This window comes from Herpailurus yagouaroundi, unplaced genomic scaffold (assembly GCF_014898765.1).
Source record: "Herpailurus yagouaroundi ecotype Mexico unplaced genomic scaffold, PumYag 28, whole genome shotgun sequence".
NCBI classification, from domain to species: Eukaryota; Metazoa; Chordata; class Mammalia; order Carnivora; family Felidae; genus Herpailurus; species Herpailurus yagouaroundi.
In genome coordinates, this window is record NW_024412376.1 from 46,461,861 (window position 1) to 46,482,133 (window position 20,273).

General features: G+C 39.6%; 1 protein-coding gene across 8 annotated transcripts in view; it reads left to right on the forward strand.

Moving 5' to 3' along the window:
* The window catches only part of INPP4B (inositol polyphosphate-4-phosphatase type II B), a 789,997-nt gene that overhangs the window by 509,503 nt on the left and 260,221 nt on the right, over window positions 1-20,273 (forward strand). For 7 of the 8 annotated variants that reach the window (XM_040473200.1, XM_040473128.1, XM_040473146.1 and 4 more), the window contains one exon: window positions 12,690-12,740. In XM_040473200.1, the coding sequence (XP_040329134.1) occupies window positions 12,690-12,740 (51 nt within the window). Of the gene's footprint in view, window positions 1-12,689; window positions 12,741-13,430; window positions 13,565-20,273 lie in introns of those variants that run through there. The other variant, XM_040473190.1, reaches the window with a different exon arrangement.

A 20,273-nucleotide genomic window follows, 5' to 3' on the forward strand; every position in this document is an offset into this window, starting at 1 on the left:
TTGAAGGCTCTGGAGAGCTCCACTGTACGTTCATGAAAGAAGGGTAGAAAAGGAAACTACCGTCTTAGAATTATTATGAAAATAATTTGACCTTGTAGATTCTCTGATTGTACCCACTAGAGAACTGCCGATATATAGTTTGAATAAGATATAAAATGCAAGCATTTTATGTCCTAGCTACTACTCACATGTCGCAGGATTCAACGTGCACCTGGTTTATGAGAGTAAAAGGAAACCTCAACTTAATGAGATTGTGTTCCCAATTTTGTAAGTCAATCTTTTGAAACGTCAAATACATTTTTTCTTTTGGAAACATTGTTATGTAGTGTTATTACCTTCCCAGGAAGAGTTTACCATATTGAATTGAACACCTTTGCTCTTTTAAGACAAGACTGCCTGAGCCATGCAGTAGACTCTGGCCTCTTTGTAACAGTGCTTCTTTGAAAAGAGTCATCCCTACTTCCTGTTTGAGATGCCACACTCACTTTGCTCTCTGCTACAGGGAAACTGGGAACTCTGTTTCAATGTCCCTTCATTGTTTTTTGTGTAGATATGTAGTATGATTTCAGCTCAAGTTGCAGACAATACAATGAGGTGTTGAAAGCATTGGTCTTGGGATGCTGCAGATGCACGTTGAAATATTAGCTCCTCTACTGACAGGTTGGAAGTTACTTGAAATTGGAGCCTCAGTTTTCTCATATGGTTGTTTTGAAGATTAAATAGTAAGGGAAAGCAGTGGAAGAAAATTCTGAGAGATTTAGAAACATCAATTACAGGAGCAAAAGCAAGTGGGGCCCTGGCATCAGCATTTTGAAAGCTTCTCCATGTGATTTGTCATCTACAGCTAATGCTGAGACCCACTGATAAAACTCTTAGATAGTTTGGTAGAATTCTACAGTGAAGAAAGTAGTGGAATAGTAGAATAGAGTTATTGCAGCTATCTCATTTTTGCCTGGGGATGAAAACACCTCATTGGATAAATACACTAAAAGCCTCTCCCCTCTGTGCCTGTACACACCATCTGATTTTATTAATCAATTGATCTTCACCCAGGGCATGGTGATCTTCTTTTGACTGGAGTTAGAAAAGCCTGTGTTGTAAATGATCTCTTAAAATACTGAGTGATATTGCAATAATTTTGTTTTAAAGCTACCTAGAAATTATTTAGCCTTATAGTGTAGAACTAATGACTTTCAGTGAGCAACAGATTAATAGACATGTGCCTGTGTTGATATTACTGTTCTCTCTCTAATGGCTTGTTCATTAACTCATGACTATGGTCTTAATTGGGGGCTGTTAATACATAAGGATGGTGTTTTTGAGTCTGGCAATGTGATAAATTGTGTCTGTTTCTATTCCCTGAGGCTAATAGATTTTTGGCTTTTAAAACTCTCATTAAGCAGCCCTAGGGAAGACAATTAAAGTCACCATCAGTCTGGGTTCAGAAGAGGCACACAGCCATGGAAGGGGCACAGACTTTGGAAGTAGACCATTTAGTGTCTGATCTGCAGTTTGCTGTTGAATTGACCTTAGGCAAATTAATCCAGTTTTCTGAGACTAAGTTTTCTTACCTGTAAAATGGACAAAGTAGTAATACAACACCAGAACTATAGGAATTAAATGAGATAATACAAGTAAAGAAAATAATGCACGTGCCTCTGAAATAATTACCTATTGGTCCAGAAAGCATAGTTGTTACTTCCTTGGATTCTATTACCCTTATTTATCAATTATAAGCTTTCTGTTATTTATTTATAGGGTAGAAAGTTTCTAGGGTAGCACATACTTAATGTAAGTCTAATTCTGGGATCAAAGGATCAGCTCTAATGACTCTCCCCACTTTTCAAAATGATGGCACAATTATTTTTCAGTATTTGGGTAGAGAAGAAGAAGGGTGATGGCAGGAGGAAGCAGTAGTAAAGGTCTGATCTGATCTGATAAAAAACTGTTATTATAGATACATGATATTTGAATTGAGCACTATATGTACTGATATGTTTACAGTATCCTCCTGCAGGATAGCAGGAATAGAGGTCTCAACTTAGAATGAGCAATATTGGGGCACCTGGGTGGCTCAGTCAGTTAAGCATCCGACTTTGGCTCAGGTCTTGATCTCACGGTTCTTGAGTTTGAGCCCTGCATGGGGCTCTGTGCTGACAGTTAGGAGCCTGGAGCCTACTTCAGATTCTGTGTCTCCCTCTCTCTCTCTCTCTCTCTCTCTCTCTCTCTGCAGCCTCCCTGCTCGCTCTCTCTCTCTCTCTCTCTCTCTCAAAAATAAATATACATTAGAAAAAAACTTTAAAAAAAAAAGAATGAGCAATTATTTAGCAAATCATGAGTTAATGTCTTCAGTGCCCATAACGCATCTTAACACTGTATTTTTTCAGTGCAAAGAGTTCCTTTATTCTTTATTTCTATTTTAAAAATATCCAACCATCTAAACACTTAAAACTTAACACTAAAAAAAAAATAAATAAGTAAAGCCTGGGTCTTTAATTGTGCATTTCTTTGGAGATTAGTCCTTCTTGCTTTAGGTAAGTGCCCAGGATCAGACTTGGCTGGTAGGTACAGTACAAGAAGCCTGACGGGATCTGAACAGCGCTGCCTCTCGGAACCTAGTGTCCCTTTCAGGAAAATCCAGAAGTAAAGAGTATGAAAGGCAGATGGACTTACTTTCAGAACAGCAGTAGAGAGACCTCTTTGACTTCCCTGAAACTTCCCTGATCTAAGTTTAAGCATCTCTTATTTTCAGCAGAGCCTGTATCTTTTGGAGAGACTCTCTGACAAAGGGAATGTCTAAAGGTATTTTTGCTGTTCGGTATTTTTTCACCTGCCTGTAATAGATCTCTATAATGGTTGGAAAGGGAAATGGAATAAAATGTGGGTAATGGCAGGGATACTCAGAGTTATGTGACTCTGGAGCCACATTTGCAGTCACCATTAACCCAAAGAACCACATGACTCTTGTATGACTGGTAGAATTTAGTATAATGGCACATTCATATAGTGAAATTAGAAGTCTGAAAGAGCCACCAATTAAACATAAAGGGACCCATGTGACTAGAGAGCTGTGGTTTGAACATCCGTGCCTTAGAGAACTCTAAGACTAGATGCATCCACACTAAAAGAGTGCTTCTATTTGTCTTACCACTCTTTCTTTTAGGCTTAGAAGCCAATAGATTATTCTCATGTACATAATTTTGTATAATATGTTTTGACATGTGAAAGATGATCACATTTACCTAGTGAAGACCAACACAACATGTCACACTCAATAATTATTGGATAGTTTTTGGATAGTGCTCAGGCTTCAGGATAAACTCTGTTTTTACCAGGAGAATTACCTGTAATTATGCATTTGTAACTGGTTTACTGAAGACTTACTTTAATAGACAGACCAACATGTGATGGCATTTCCCCCCTTCCAAGCATATTTAACTATGCAACGTCGAATATCATTTTTCATCCGTTAACCTCATGTTTGGAACATTCCTTAAACTTCTAGTGACTTTCAGATGTTAATAAGTTCAGTTTGGGTAGTATGTGGTCGGGAGGGCAAGCTGTGCTCCCTCTAACAACACCCAGAAACAAGCCACACATTTTACAAAAATCGCATTCGAATGCATCTTCCAGCAAGCTGTGAAAGTAGTAAACTACAAAAGTAAACTACAATTCCAGAGAAAGGAGGATCTTTTGGAGCTGAGCTCTCAGGAGCCTGCCATTTTTCCTCTTTGGGCATTTGCTGGTTCTGAGAATGAGCTGAAGAATATGGCTTTGCCTGGACACAGAGCTGGTGCTGCTCAGAGAAAGAAAAATCAGCAAAACTCTCAGTGCATGTGTTGGAGGAAGTAAGAAACTGAGACTTCATCAGCTTCAAGTCAATGAACATTTTTTTTCTCCAAAGAGACTTGCTGAATTCTGAGCTTTTCAGGAGTCTAGAGAACCAGGCCAAAGCCTTCTAAAAAGCAGAGTGAAACCTCCCACAGATTCACAGCGCTTTGGAAACAGGGAGAGTCACAGGCAAGAGAGAAAGCCCAAGAGGGTGTGTGGGTGAGGGACTGAAAAGCTCTTTTCCACCTGTGTGCATTTACAGATTGTCCCTGTAGCTCGGAAGTCTCAGCATCAAGGTTTTGCTTAACACAGAGTGGCAGCTGGAAGACATAGAACCCAGCAGAGATTTTGGTTTTTATGTGTAGCTGAAATGACAAATTTAGAGACCAAAGGGGACTCAAATTCATGGCTGTTATGCCTCTAAAGACATTTGCCAGATTTTGAAGCTGAGTGGAACACAGTGTGAAACAGGTATGCAGAGACTTCCAAGAATCTCTAGCATTCTTTTAGGGTCGAAGGACAAAGAGTCCTCAACCAAAGGTTCTTGGCTGAAAGTCCTGGAGAGGGGTCATACCCTACAACATGGGTAGACTGAGTGTCTTAGTTCTCTAGAGCTGCCGTAACAAACTGCCACAGACTGTGTGGCTTAAACAGAAATTTATTTTCTTAAAATACTGGAATCTGGAAGTCCAAGAGCAGGGTGTTGGCAGCAGTAAATTCTTCTCAGGCCTCCCTCCTTGGCTTGCAGATGGCCGCCCTCTTGCTGCCTCTTCCCATGGTTACCCTTTGTATCACACCCCTGCAGCGTCTTCCTCTTCTTTTCAGGACATCAACCATATTGCATTAGGGTCCCATGCTAATAGCTTCATTTTAACTTAATTACCCTTATCTCCAAATGCACTCGCTGGTTAGGACTTCAACCTGTGATATTGGGATTGAGGGTTTGGGGGGATGAAGGGGTTAGAGAAGTGGAGATTCAGCCTGCAACAATGAGTCTTACGGAAATTCCAGCTAAGCTCTGTCCCAAATCAGTCCCTGATTTGAGATTGATGATAAGAGCAACCCTTTCCCCCTTTGCATAAGAAAGGAAAGGGCATCTCTGATAGAAAGTATTATCTGGAGCTTTTACAGATGCTTGACATTTAAAAATAAATTACCAAAAACCTTCAAAACCAGAAGAATAAACCCCACCCCTTGTCTCAAGCATGTTTATGTGCAAATGAATGTCTACCATTCTCACCTGTGACCTATTTCCCTCATAAGCACTATCCTAGACCAGACCTTCTCACACTTGAATGTGCATATGAATTACGTGGGGACTTTACTGAAATGAAGACTCTGATTCAGTTGTTTGGAGTGAGACTGAGATTCTGCATTTCTATAACAAGCTTGTAAGGGATAGTCCTCAGACCATCCCCCAACCAGCTGCAGACCAGTAGGTAACGAGAATGCACACTGAAATTTAAGCAACATGGCCTGATAATGTCTAAGACCTCTCCCAGCTCTGAGAATCCATTAACATATTTTTTTTTAATTTTTTGTTTTTCAAGAGAGCCTTATTCCATCACATGACCATTGCCTAGTACATTTTTTTTTTTTTTGCAAATTTTCATAGGATTTGGAGCTAGTTTTGAGGCTTACACTCAAAACAATCTCATTTATTTTACAGCAGTAATTCTTAACTTTGACTGCACTTTGGAAACAAGTGTGGAGCCAGCCTTAAAAAGCACTGATCCCTGGGTTCTTCCCTCAGAGATTCTGATGTAATTATTTTAGAACATGGCCTGGAAACTGGCATTAAAAAATATTCCAGAGGTTTCTAATGTGTTGTCAAGATTAAGAACAATTGCTTTAGAATAGCACTCCCCCCCCCCTCACTAAAAATAGTACTGGGCATATTTTTACCTTTTATATCAGGCTGGTTTCTGGCAAAAATAATTAAATACTAATAATGGTATACCTGCAAAAGAGTTAGGGTTTGTCCATTGTTGATAATTGAAGAAATTTTTTCTCAGGAACATTTTAATTACTTGGAGCTGGATAGTTGTTCTTCATAGACTAGGAATGTGATTTCCATTTTTGCCAGATTCCTTTCCCCTCCCTATTGTCTCTCACACTCAAGCTACTTATTTCATTAACTTAGCCTGTTTGGAACCTTTAGGTAGGTGAGCAATACTACCTCTACAAGACTAATTAGTAAGAGAATAAGCTAGAGATTAAACATGTCCAAGGAGAAAATTTAAATGTAACCTCCCGGGATATTTCATGTACAATTTTCACATCACAGAGGTGGTTTTTCTAGGTTTACCCTAAGATCCCTCCCATCCCTAAGGTTCTGTGATATGAATCATTTGGGCTTATACATGGATCATTTTCTCCATGCACAACAAAAATTAAATAGTTGGAAAATCAGTATCTAAGAGTGGCTGGTAAATTTTACACAATTGAAGATGCTTAACAATTATAATTGTATGTTTTGACCCTTGCCATGTTATCATTATTACCTGTGGGTGAGAAATACCTTGTCTTCCTAATCTCTGGGATTGCCAGTGTTTATGACAGTCACTGGATCATAATATGCAGTTAATACAGATCTGTTGACATTAAAGTAATGAATTAGGATTTAATATTAGCTATTTTGCTTTATTTCTTCATAGCCATAAATGGAATCTAAACTTTCATTAAAAAAAAAAAAACGGGGGGGGGGGCGTCATATTATGTGATCTGCTGAAACAAATGTAAACATCCAAATTTCAGTGTTTTTTCACAGTGGGAAGTTTATTTCTTGGTCATTGTGTTGGGCAGAATTCTACACTGGCCCCAGGATTACTGCCCCATTGTTGTACACATTCTACATGGTCCCTGGGACATACTCCTGTGATTAGATCATGTCACATGGCAAAGTTGCCTAATAGTGGGAGATTATCTGGGGCAAGTCTGACCTAATGAGATAAGCCTTTAAAAGAGTGGATTCCAAAGACAGGTATCTGAAGTGCAAGAAGGATTTGGTGCAAAGCAGATCCTCTGCTGCTGGATTTGAGGATGGAGGAAGCCACATGGCATGGAGTAAGGATGGCATGGAATAAACTCCAGGAGTTTATAGCAGCTTCCAGATGACATTCATCAAGAAAATGGGGACGTTGGTCCTAGAGCTGCAAGGAACTGAATTCTGCTGCCAGCCTGTGGAAGCTGAAAGCAGACCTTTGCCTAGACAAACCTCCAGGAGAGGCTGCAGCCTTGTAATACCAGAGCAGAGAAATCAACCACATGAGGACTGGATTTCTGACCTACAGACTGTGAATTAATAAGTGGATGTTGTTTTAAGCAGCTGAGTTTGTGGAAATTTGTTAAGCAGCAATAGAAAACTGATACAATCATTTATAATCTAACACTGGTAGAGATGCGTGGTATGGCGTGGCGAATGGTGTTCTTTCATGTGTGGCTCTGCAGTCATCTAAGGGCGGGACTCCTTGGAAGGAGAAAAGGACAGTGAAGAGGGCCTAGGCTATCCACTTCGGAGAACTCCAGTTTGGATGCAGCAAACATCACTTACACATATATTTTATTGGTGAGAGCTTGGTACATGGCTATCTCTCAAAACAAGGCATCCTGGGAAATATGGGCCTAACTGAGCAGCTTCCTCCCCGAATATTAATATTGTGGAAGGTGGCAGAACACTTCTGTACCAGTCAGCTTTTCATGTGTTTGAGTATGAAGGCAGTTTGGTGCCTCATTCCAAGTGGAACAAGTAAATGTGATGAAATAATATATTCTAACTCGAGATATGTAGAGAATTAGAGTAACATTTTTATTAAAAAAAAAAAAAAAAGAACGTGTTTCAACAATGCATTCAATATCAGAGAACTTACCAGATGTCACAGTAGTCCAAGAAGAAGATCTAGGCCCTTTCCCTGCCCTGGGGATGTTCAAGCACTGTTACAACCCTGTCCAGCTGAGCCCAGCTAGGGAAAAGTTGCATTTGCTCTTGAGAAGATGCACTTGCCCGGGGCTGAGGTATGGACAGCCTAGTGCACAGTCATGGCAGCCTGACCTACCCCTTCTCTGTATCTGGATAGTCAACAATGCCTGCAGTTGAGGCAGCCCTATTGCTCATTCTTACCTACTCACCCATGAAGAATACAGCAGTCTCCACCACCCTCCCAACCTCAGTTTTTCTTTCTTTCAAGGCAAATTTAGGATATGGAAGTTTGAGCCTATGAAAAAGTAAATGAATTTGCTTTATATGAAACTTGAGAACTATTCAAGATGGAACATATAATCTACATGATCACTTCTATTAAGTGATCTTTATTTGATATCATAAAAGTGTCCTCCTAGACAAGAGGAAGTTATAATAACTTTAAATGTGTGGTCAGACAGACATTCTTGTGTCCCAGGAAGGACAGGGAGGGGTATGGTAAAGAAAACTGGGAAGAAGAACGGTTAATAAGACCAAAAAAGGGAAAATGAATTCTGAAGGAAGGCCAGTAAATCTCAGGAGGCATGACATTGCCCGTGAACTGGAATGTTCCAAATGTTACAGTGACAGCCATTGCATCATCCCTTCCTCATCAAGAGGCCTCATCTAAATCTGTCCAGGCTTTATTATTTGTTTTCAGTGACATATTGCTCCTGCCTTTTCTACCCACCCCATCTCTGTCTTACTCTTTTTCCTCTCTCTTCCTTTCTCCTTTCTTTTTCTCCCTCCCCCCTCATTTCCTCTAATTCTTCTTCCCTTTCTTTTCTTTACTCACTCTCTCCCTTCTTCCCTCTCAGTGGCAGGTACTGTTCTGGGTACTTAAAAGATGTACTACAACAACTATGAGGTTTATTATTCACCCTATGCGAAAGATAACTAACAAAAAGGCAAAAGGCAGCTAGCATAAAGAGGTTATTTTCCCATTATGACTCAGGGCATAGTGGATATGCTTTAAGGGGCTCTGATAACATCACTTTTCTACTTGATTGTCTTACCTGATATCCTATTGTCTATAAATTGCATAAAGCTCCAGTTCCATAACATGATAAATATCAAATGGCCCCAACTTCTCTCCCCAAACATATAACCAAACATCTCCCCAACTCTTACCATTTCCCTGAAGGCCCCCTGTTATGGTATTATCAGAATACTCACTCTTTCCCAAACACAAATGGTCTTTATTTTTTAAGTTTATCTATTTATTTTGAGAGAGAGAGAGAGAGAGAGAGAGAGAGAGAGAGAGAGAGAGAATGAGCAAGTAGGGGAGGGCAGAGAGAGAGGGAGAGAGTATCCCAAGCAGCACACACTCTCAGCGTGGACTCCACTGAGGGGCTCAGTTGCATGAAACATGAGGTCATGACCTGAGCTGAAACCAAGAGTCAGATGCTTAACAGACTGAGCCACTCAAGCGCCCTAACAAATGGCCTTTTACATCTCCATGACACATGCTTATTATGTAATACGCTGTTTGCTTCATCCTATTCTTCCTTGCTTAAAACTCCTACACATCCTTCAAAACCCAGACTGCTTGTTCTGTGAAGCCTTTCCTGACATTCACAGTCTGGATTAATTACTCCTTACCCTGAATGCCCACAGAAAAATGCTCACATTTCCATTATAGCATGTATTATGTTGTACTGGATTATTTATATATTTGTCCCATCCACTGGTTTCTGAAATCCCAAAGAGAAGAAACGGGACCCTATTTACTGGCAAACCCAGTGCTTGCCACCTAGTATGTGTTTAGTGTAATGAGGGCTATATATTATGCAAGAAAAAACATCATCAGTGTGTGACCTATATACCATAACATCTGTAGCATTAACCTTAAATATAAAAGTTTTAGAACTATACATATATACTACCTTAAACATGTGTTTCATATGCAAATCTGACTTTATAAAATTTAAAATCGGTTTACAAAAGTTTTGTTTTTCAATTCCTCTATATCAGGAGCTCTGCTAGTGTTTTAAACATGCCTTGAGTTATGACATGTGACATACATGTACTTTTCAAAAATAGTTTTATTATGTAAAGGCAAGTTCGTTCTCTGTCTCTCTCTCCTTCACACATGTACACACATTGGAAATGGCAAACTAGTCCATGATTATCTTTGAAATTTTTTTATAGTATACACCTTTGGGTCAGGAATCTTTTCTTTTTTCTTTGTAGTTTATTTATATTTATAAGGACTAATTGTCCTGATAAAATCAACATAAATTTAATGACAATATTGCAGTAATTGTCAATATTATTCTACCTTATCTAATATTATATCACATAGTGTGTGTGTGTGTGTATATATATATATATATATATGTACACATATATATATATATATACACATACATATATACGATATAGCAATCCTATATATGTTGACCTCCACCAATGTCTGACTTCTTTCACTTTATTTCTAAATTTAAGCATATCCTGTTGGATAATGTTATTTGGATGTCAAATATTTTCTTAAAATGATGCATAAACATACACATATATATGTGTTATATGGGTTGCATATGTGTGAATATACATTCACTATATATATAATCCATTCTGATATATAGTAGACATACATTTATATATATATATATATATAATATGTACACTCTACATACTTTATATACTATATATGTATATATACATATATGTGTGAATATATATATATATATATGCATACATGCGCACATTGTGTGTGTGTGTGTGTGTGTGTGTGTGTGTGTATACAGTTGTCTTACCTAATCCACAGGGGATACTTCCAAGATCCCCAGTGGATGCCTGAAACCACAGATAATACCAAACCCTACATATACTGCTTATTCCTATTCATACATACCTATGATAAAGTTTAATTTATAAATCAGGGCCAATAAGAGATTGATAATAACTAATAATAAAATAGAACAATTATTACAATATACTATAATAAAAGTTCTGTGCATATGGTCTCTCTCTCTCTGAACATACCTTATTGTACTATACTCCCTCTTCTCATGATGATGTGAGATGATAAAATGCCTATGTGCTGAGATGAAGTGAGGTGAATGACATAGACATTGTGATGTAGTGTTAGGCTGCTTTGACCTTCTCATGATATATAAGGAGAATCCTCTGCTTCCAGAGAAGAGTGGTTGACTGTGGGTAACACTGACACCATGGCAAGTGAAACCGTGGATAAGGGGGGAACAAGTCTCTTTGTCTCTGTCTTTCAGAGACAGAGTTAATCTGAGAGACAGAGACAGACAGACAGAGAGAGTATATACTGTGTGTATGAGAGAGAGAGAGAGAGAGGGATATCATACACATACGCACACTGTATGGTCCATTATAGTCCCCTGTTAATATACAGATATCTTATCCTTTGAGGCCAGCTAATGGTTTTCAGATAATGAGACTGAATGGTACATCTGAACATTCTGGACCAAAGAGCATTAATGCAGCCGCCACACTGCATATGCTCTTCGCCAGTGAACGCTCTGTCATGAAATCCTGAGTGGAGTGTGTTCTGCAAATTGTGTTGTTTACTCTGTTGGGATCTCTCCTGTCATTTATTTTGTGCTCTGGTGAACAATTTGAGTCATAATGACTGACAAATTGTGCAAGCGATAGTGCTGGGTCTGTCATAAAGAAACAAAGAAGGAGCCTTAAGCTGGAAGTTAAAATGCACTGTTTTACCATGGCTTGCGACTTTTTCCAAGAAAATGGAAACCGTGTTAAAGACTAGGAGGCCCTCGGGAGCTAGTTCAAGTCTTTTGACATTATGAGGGGTATTATAGGTATCTCTTCAACCTGGGAGAATTGACCAGGTATGGTCAAGTATGTCAGAGCTTAAAGGATTTCAAGAGAGTTATGATTGGCAGTGCAGTACCTCCAAAGGGATTTTGTTAAAATGACCCCCTAAAATATTGACCCATCATGTGTTTCTAGGGTTCCTCTCTCCCATCCATCACCCCTTCCCTCTGCTCTCCAGTAAAACAGAGTATGCTTGTCTATTGCTCTGTATTCACTTAACTTTATTATCTAATCCTTACTTCAAATTAAGATATACTAGATTTAGGTTTTATGTGTTTCTTGCTTTTACTAGCCTTTTCTTAAGTGAGAAAGATAGTCGTGATTTCTTTTCATTTGAAGCGTTTTTTCTTAAATAGAGAAACATCGATTCAGCTGTACATTAGAATCAATATCCAGGGGCAGGAAAAAGCACCAGCAGTTTGAAAGGTCCCCAGGTAACTCTAATGCACAACCAGGATTAAGGATCACTACTCAGTAGAAGATATATGTCTACTTATCATCTAAGGGGTTGATATTTCACTTGGAACACGTTCAAACATATGAAAAGCTTCCCCAGATGACTGATTATTTTACACTATTTCCCTCTCCCCCAGTTGAGAATTCATTTTCAAATGAATTTAGATAATGGTATCTGACAATTTGGCCCAGAACTCTCCTGTGGGAGGGATATACTATAAAGACTGTGGGTTTTGGTGCTCATTTAGAGAATAAATATTTATTGAGCTTGCGTGGAATGACTTGCTCTACACCAACTCTGTCCTTTCCTTTGAATGTTGAATTAGGGTTGCTTTTTGAGGAGATTAAAGCTGATTCACCTAAAGCCCAGACATCTCTGTATTTGACAAGGGGTGATGGGGTAAGGATCCAGTAGTTCTGTGTACTTAGGAAAACGAGGAAGCTTAGCAACTATCAGAGGGAAGCTTTATGGCTCTGCAGCAGGTGATGTACACAGGTACCTTCGATAATGATTAACCCCAGTCTGAATTGATGCTCCATGATGGGAAAATGACACCCAGCACCTGTGTGAAGCTTCTGCACTAGTTTCTACTCCAAAATCCTACAGAAAATGTTTGTTTTTTCTCTATAGGTTCGAACCAGTGTCCTACCTGAACATAAGGATCCCCTGCCAGAGGTTGGGGTAAGTGTTTTTTTATCTTTCCAAAAGGTACACACAGCACTTCTAAGTTAAATCATTTGGATTTTCACTGGCCTTCTGCTGTCTGATGGCCGAAAAATGAAATTGTGTTAAATTAACAGGGTGTGACCATGCAAGGGGGCACATATTTGGCGAATTGTATAGAGTTCATTTCTTGTCTCTCGAAAATTATCCCCAGATGAATTCATATTTTGTTTCACTGGATAGAGATGAATCAAGAAATTGTCCTGCAGGTACCTGGGATGCAATTTGGAACCAACATTCCTGGAACAACAGAGGGCCAGAGAGATTGCTGATGTGGGCTCGACTGCTTCAGGAAGGAGGCAGAGAACTAATTACCTGAAAGACTGTGCTGTTTTCTGCTTCCTGCTGCTTAAACACTGTAATGCAACTCACAACAGTAGCTGCCACCAAAGTGCAGACCGGTGTTGCAGAATTCCTGCTGCATCTGAGCCATTGCATCTGCAGCTTTTAGAAATTGGAAGAGCGGAAAGATAATAGGTGCCTTTTGCTTAGACAAGCCTAGAGTAGGTGGTGGCAACTCCTGAAAAGATAGCCCAGCAGGCTGAGTCCCTGGGATCTGTGCAGAGAGGATGAAAAAGCCTAGAAATAAGTTGAGTCTATAGAGGCCATGGGACTGAGCCAACTGAAAGACCTATTTGAAATTCCCAGAAATCCTACAGGCAACTGACAACCTTCTTCCAGTTGATGTGTGGAGCAGAGTACTATATGCCGATCATTTCCTCACTAGCAACAGCCACTATCTGAACCTGCCAAGGAAGCCCTCCAAATGTGTGCACCAAAGAGTGAGTTGAATTGATGGAGAAGAATGTCAGCCATGTCTGACATTCTGATCGGGAAGGAGAAGGAAAAGGGCACTCTGTGCTCTCTCATGCCTAACACAAGCTTCTAGTTTCTTCCTGGGGACATGTTGTTCTCTTTTACTCGAGGGAATCTTCATGCTTTGTTTTCTGCAAACCTTCAAACCTCTTGTGCTGGGGGCGCCTGGGTGGCGCAGTCGGTTAAGCGTCCGACTTCAGCCAGGTCACGATCTCGCGGTCCGTGAGTTCGAGCCCCGCGTCGGGCTCTGGGCTGATGGCTCAGAGCCTGGAGCCTGTTTCCGATTCTGTGTCTCCCTCTCTCTCTGCCCCTCCCCCGTTCATGCTCTGTCTCTCTCTGTCCCAAAAAATAAAAATAAAAACGTTGAAAAAAAAAAATTAAAAAAAAAAAAAAAAAAAAAAACCTCTTGTGCTGCCCAGACTATGCTTAGTTTCTCCAGAGTGACTAGCAAGTTCTTCCCAGCCTCAGGCCCTTCACTGCTGCAGGCCCCAGGACCCTTTCCCTGCCCGGTGCTGTTCCTCCCCTGCTCAGGGCTCAGGGCTCTGTTCACAGCCTTTGGGTTCTGACCCCCTCAGGTGCACTCCTTTTAACTGGAACCTCCATCGCAAGTTCTCATCACACCCTTCGTACTTGCTTCTGAAAACAAGACCTTTTGAAATTTTAACTATCAACTGAATGCATTATTTTATAAGGAATTTTATTTATTTTTTGAGATTCAAGAAAGATGAGCTGGTTTAATTTATTTTTCCTCTTCTAACCTTTCATCCCCACAACTGCTCAGTGTTAAATCCCCCTCGCTTGAAGCTTTAGTGACATCTTGGGCTAATTATGTAAATTTCCCTGTTTTTTCTCTCATTCAAGTTCTTGAAATATATCCTATTCATTTTAAAACTTGAGTTCCTTCTCTGAGTTTAATTGTTTTCTTCTCCCCTGTCCCCCCATCACTTCCCACTATGGGGTAGACATCTCTGTGCCTCTAGCAACTTGTAGTGGAAGGGGAGCATAGTCCGATTCTCACATGAGTCCTGCCCTTTCCTCCTCTATTGCTCAATGCTGTGGCAAGGAGAAAGGAATGGGGAGAGGTTCCTTCTGTGCTTGCCCATGGTGAGGTTATGGTTCCCTTTCTGCTGGTTTTGATATTTCTCAGGCTAGTGCTGCCTGTCAGCATGTGGCAGACATTGAAATGCTGTCTCTGTTATGAGCACAACTATAGGCATTTCTGGAGACCTTGTAGGCTCCTTCCCATCACAGATTTCCCTACCATGGGGAATCTGGTTCTGGCTCAACCTTCTCCACTGCCCGGGCTCACCCGGTACGCTCTTGCTGCTAAGACCTACTTTTCTAGCATGTAATGTTTGCTTAGCTGCTTGCGGTGTTTTTTGGCCCTGATGAAACACACATGTATTTTCCATGCCACACAGAAGAGATGCAGGCTACCCCACTGGTGTTTCCTCTCTCAGCTCAGCTATCTCTCTGCTGTCCCTTTCTACAAGCCTGACCAGCATCAGATGCTAGACAGTCATGATTTTCAAAGGAGAGATAATCTCCAGTTCCCGATATAGTGGAGCCAAAGATGGTTTGGACACCCACAAGCTTAATAATTGATTTTTTTGGGACCAGACCCCCGTGACTTTTTTTTTTTTTTTTTTTTTTTTTACTTTTTAAATGTTTATTTATTTTTGAGAGAGAGAGAGAGTACAAGCAGGGGAGAGGGAGAGAGCGACAAAGAGAGAGAAGGAGAGAAAGAGAGAGAATCCGAAGCAGGCTCCAAGCTCTGAGCTGTCAGCACAGAGCCCGACGCAGGGCTTGAACTCATGAACTGCAAGATCATGACCTGAGCTGAAGTTGGACGCTTAACCAACTGAGCCACCCAGGCACCCCTCCCTTGACTTTAAGGTGTCTTCCTGAGTATGATATAACAAAGAAATTAGGTTCGGTTCTTAAATAGTACACCTTGTGAAATGCTCACCTTCCCTCTCTGCTAACACTACCTTTATATCAGCTGTGTGTGTCATGTTTACTAATAGGCCAGTTTCTGTAAACTAGCTTCTTTTTAAGCACTGTGAGGAGGTTGCTAACTCAGGCCACTAGAGGTTCTCTGAACTGACACTATGGTGCATTTGGTATAATGTCTTTGTGAGAGACTCAGCTATGATTCCTGGGTCAAAACGAAATTCTCAATTGACATTCTGTGGCATGCTAATTATATCAGTTAGGCATGCATTCAGAAGCAAGTAACCTAGCAAACAGTGGGTTAAAAGTAACAGACTCATTTTTTTCATGTTAGAAGAAGGTTTGGGGAAATTGCCCAAGACTGCAGCTACTCAAAAATGACTTCTAGCAACCACGTTCTATCTACCTTGCCGCTCCTCCTTTGTTAGAGTATTGTCCAGTCTAACCATTGTGCCTTCAGGAATCACAGTCCAGATGGGGAGAAGACCGAAAGACAAAAGGCAGCTGACCCTGTTCCTTCAATTCTGGGAAACAGTAGCTTTTGGGGAAATTTCAATTGGTATACTGATACGTATCTCTCACTGAGAAGAGAGGAGTCCCTAAGCAGCAGGGAATCTCAGTACAATTCTCACTTAAACAAAATCAAGGTGCTATTAGTAATACAAATGAGCAAACTAGGTATTACATGTTAGTAATGTCTGCCCAATCCTCCTACGTGTTAAACTCCATGATAGCAAAGAGCCTATGTATTTTGTTCACTCGAATAGCCCTACCTTTGTGCCTGGAAACTTGTAAATTATGATATATATATACATATATGATATGTATGATATGCATTCTGTGTGTGTATCTCTCTCTCTTCCCCTCCCCTGCTCGCACTCTGTCAACAATAAATAAATGCATATACATATATGATATATATATATATTGAATGAATTAGAAAGCATACCCTGATTTTGGTTTGCTAACCATCTTCAATTTTTTAGAACCACCAGAATAAAAGGGGGGGAGACATCTAAAAATAACTGCAATAATATGTAAATTGTAATAATATGTAAAAATCGAGTATACTTTATGACACATCAGAACTCAATAAAATGGCAGTTATATTGTAGAACTAAATCTCAAGCATAGTAAGAATGAGCTTAAATAAGAACAAGTTAGCATGCTGTGGCGTGTCTAATACCCTCAGAGTACATGATATTCCGGACAGAGAAGAATTACCACATCTTGAGCACCTATGAGGTACCCCTGGGTAATATTTATCTTATCGATTAATCCACAGAATATTGCTTTGGGCACTGCAAAATGTGTCTGAGAGCTTTAGCTCTTGGCCAAGACTTTGTTCTGCCATTACAACATGCTAAGGACTCTAACCATTGACTACTCTGGTTAAAAAAGAGCTGAAAATTAGGGGCGACTGGGTGGCTCAGTCAGTTGGGCGTCCAACTATGGCTCAGGTCATGATCTTGTGGTTTGTGAGTTCGAGCCCCGTGTCGGGCTCTGTGCTGACAGCTCAGAGCCTGAAGCCTGCCTCAGATTCTGTGTCTCCCTCTCTTTCTGTTCCTCCCCTGCTTGTGCTCTGTGTCTCTCTGTCTCTCAATAATAAATAAACATTAAAAAAATGAGCTGAAATACTTTATTATAAATAGTCCAAATATGTTCTATACATTTCTTTGCATTTTTAAGCAGCATCTTTTGGATGCACCCAGATCTTTTGTTGATGTCTTAGTGAACGAGATGCCAATCTGTGCTGAGACCTTTTGAGTTATATTCATAGGGAAGATGTAATTTTTAAATATATGACTTCACCCTAAAATTCTTTTTAATGTTTTCTTTGGACTGTTTATCAACTTTTAATAGATTTCCTCCCAAGTTTTGTTTTTCTTTCTGATGTCTTGTTTTCAGTGTGAATAGTTCATGTATCCTCTTTCCCTTTCTATTTGATGGGAAACCTTGTAACCATATCTGTTAGGGTTGACAGTGAAGAAAAAGCACATGGAATATGAAAAAGGGCCTGTTCTGTAAGTTATGTTTGGGAGATGTTGTATATTGGCCTCATGATATCAACTTCAAAGACCCTTTAAATTTGTGCCACAGTTCCCATGTATAGTTTTATTAGAATAGGCCAAAGTATTATTCTTATTGTTGATATATTCATTTAACCTCTAAACAATCACTTTTTAATGGAAATATTATATGTGCCACAGATGTGTGCCACATATGTAATTTTAAATTTTCTAGTAGACCATGCTTTTAAAAAAGTAAAAAGAAAGAGGAAAAAATTATTTTAATGTGTTATTGAACCCAATATATGCAAAATGTAATCATTTCAAAACATAATCACGATGTAAAATTATTAATGCTATATTGCACATTCTTTTTTTCATACCACGTTGTGTAAATTTGATGTATATTCTACACTTAATAGCGCATCTCAATTCAGCATAGCCACAAGCCTAATTCTACCCATTGGATAGTACAGCCCTACATAGTACTTGTAAATTGTAGTGTAAAGAAAACCTATACTTTGAGTAAAGGCTTTGTGAGATGAACATAGGTGATGGAGGTGTGGCCAGCTCACTGCAAGGTGATTGAAGTTGTACATCTTCTGGCCCTCTATATGGTACAGCTGGAGTCCCTGCAAGGGCTAATAGGATAAACTGTTTATTTGTATAGTCTCCATAGAGAGCAACCAGGGATTAAGGCAGATGCCCCACTTTTCTCCACGCTGCTTGATATCACTCTCCAGCCAGGTGAGTGATTAAAATTGTACATCAAGCAATTTAATGATCATCTGCTTTGGGTGCTTGCACCAGAATGATCATTGTGAGTGTTGCACTCTCACGAGCAGACAGAAAAGGTCAGAACCACATGTTGTGCAGGTAGAGAGCCTGGCAGAGGGACAGGGAATCGCCACCTGTCTTGGAAATAAGGCACAGTGTGACGGGGATAAAAGAATGATGGACTGAAAAGCAAGAAACCTGGATTCCAACTTGGCTTCTGCATATTAACTAGTTCTGGGACCATGTAGAAGCCAGGTTAACTTTTAAATTCCTATTTTCCCAGCAGTGTACTAAGTGCTTTTCCTGGATTACTTTGATTCTCATTACTGTAGCTATGAGAAAGATAGAGTTATCATAGGCAACTTTTTCATACAGCCATAAGGCTGTCAGTGGTTTCATTTAAGACCACGTATTAGTAAGAAAGAAGACAGAGTAACAAGGCTAGACAATACCCATTAGTGGATAACCATTCTGGGGGCTGTGAGAGCCCAGATTTCCATTTTGAGGCAGATTTAGTATGACACTTTAGATCTCTGAGCTCCAACTCCAATGAGACTTAAATTTTTTTGTTTGTCTCTCGATTTTTTCCACTGATATTAGAGCTCCCAGTTTAAGACCTTTAAGATGAGAATTTTAGAAACAGCACTGAAGAAGAGATGGAAAATCTTGTTCCTTGAGTTATATCTGAAATATAAAAGTGTTTAAAGAACTTTCTCGCTAAGCAAAGTAAGCCAGAGAAAAATAAATACCATATTATTTCACTCACATATGGAATTTAGGAAATAAAACAGATGAACATAGAGGAAGGGTAGAGGGAAAAAGAGTGAAGCAAACCATCAGAGAGTCTTAACTCTAGAGATCAAAGTGATGGTTGATGGAGGGAAGTAGGTGGGGGATGGGCTAGATTGGTGATGGGCATTAGGACTTGTGTTGAGCACTGGGTGTTGTATGTAAGTGATGAATCACTAAATTCTACTCCTGAAACCAATATTACACTATATGTTAATTAAAAAAATGTTTTTAACATTTATTTATTATTGACAGAGTGCGAGCAGGGCAGGGACAGAGAAAGAGGGAGACACAGAATGCAAAGCAGGCTCCAGGCTCTGAGCTGTCAGCACAGAGCCTGACATGGAGCTTGAACCCACGAACTATGAGATCATGATCTGAGCCGAAGTCAGACACTCAACCTACTGAGCCACCCAGGTGCCCCATATGTTAATGTTAACTAACTAGAATTTAAAAAATAAAAATTAAAAAATTAAAAAATAAAATAAATAATTCTCTCAAATTCTATAGTTATGATTACAGTGACAGCAAAGGTAAAATAGCTTTATATTAATTTATTTTTTTTACATTAACATTAGTATGCTATTTTCCCTTCATGGGCATTTAGGTTTTAGAAACAGAGAAGACTATTTTCCTCTAATTAATTTGCTCTTTTACAAGAGTCCAGTGAATATTCATGTAAATGAATGATGTGTTTTGCTTATATTGAGATGGAGCAAATACACACAGACTTCCTAGAAATTAAATATATAGGCAATTCCATTGTTAGCATTGCAGTTTGGAACAATTATACACTGTCTTCAGAAAGTTCATTAATGTACTTTATGCAACATGTAGTCTCCATAATATAGTTATTTGTAGAATAAATACGGTAATACTTATACCTAAATAACACCTCCTCTAGTTTGACATGTTTTCATAACAGTACTATGATGCCATTACCTAAATTAGCTTTTAATAAGTTGTATGATTTCTGTAAAATCCCTTATCCTTTGAGATTAAGCATGTGGCAGCCAGTTATGATGGGAAGAAAGTTTGACTCATGGGCATTTTTCCTGGCCCACTTCAAGCCCTCACAGTGAAGCAGTAGGCATACCAGGCAATCCTCTGTTCTGGGCACTGGGCTTGGCTCACAGGCGGACAAGCC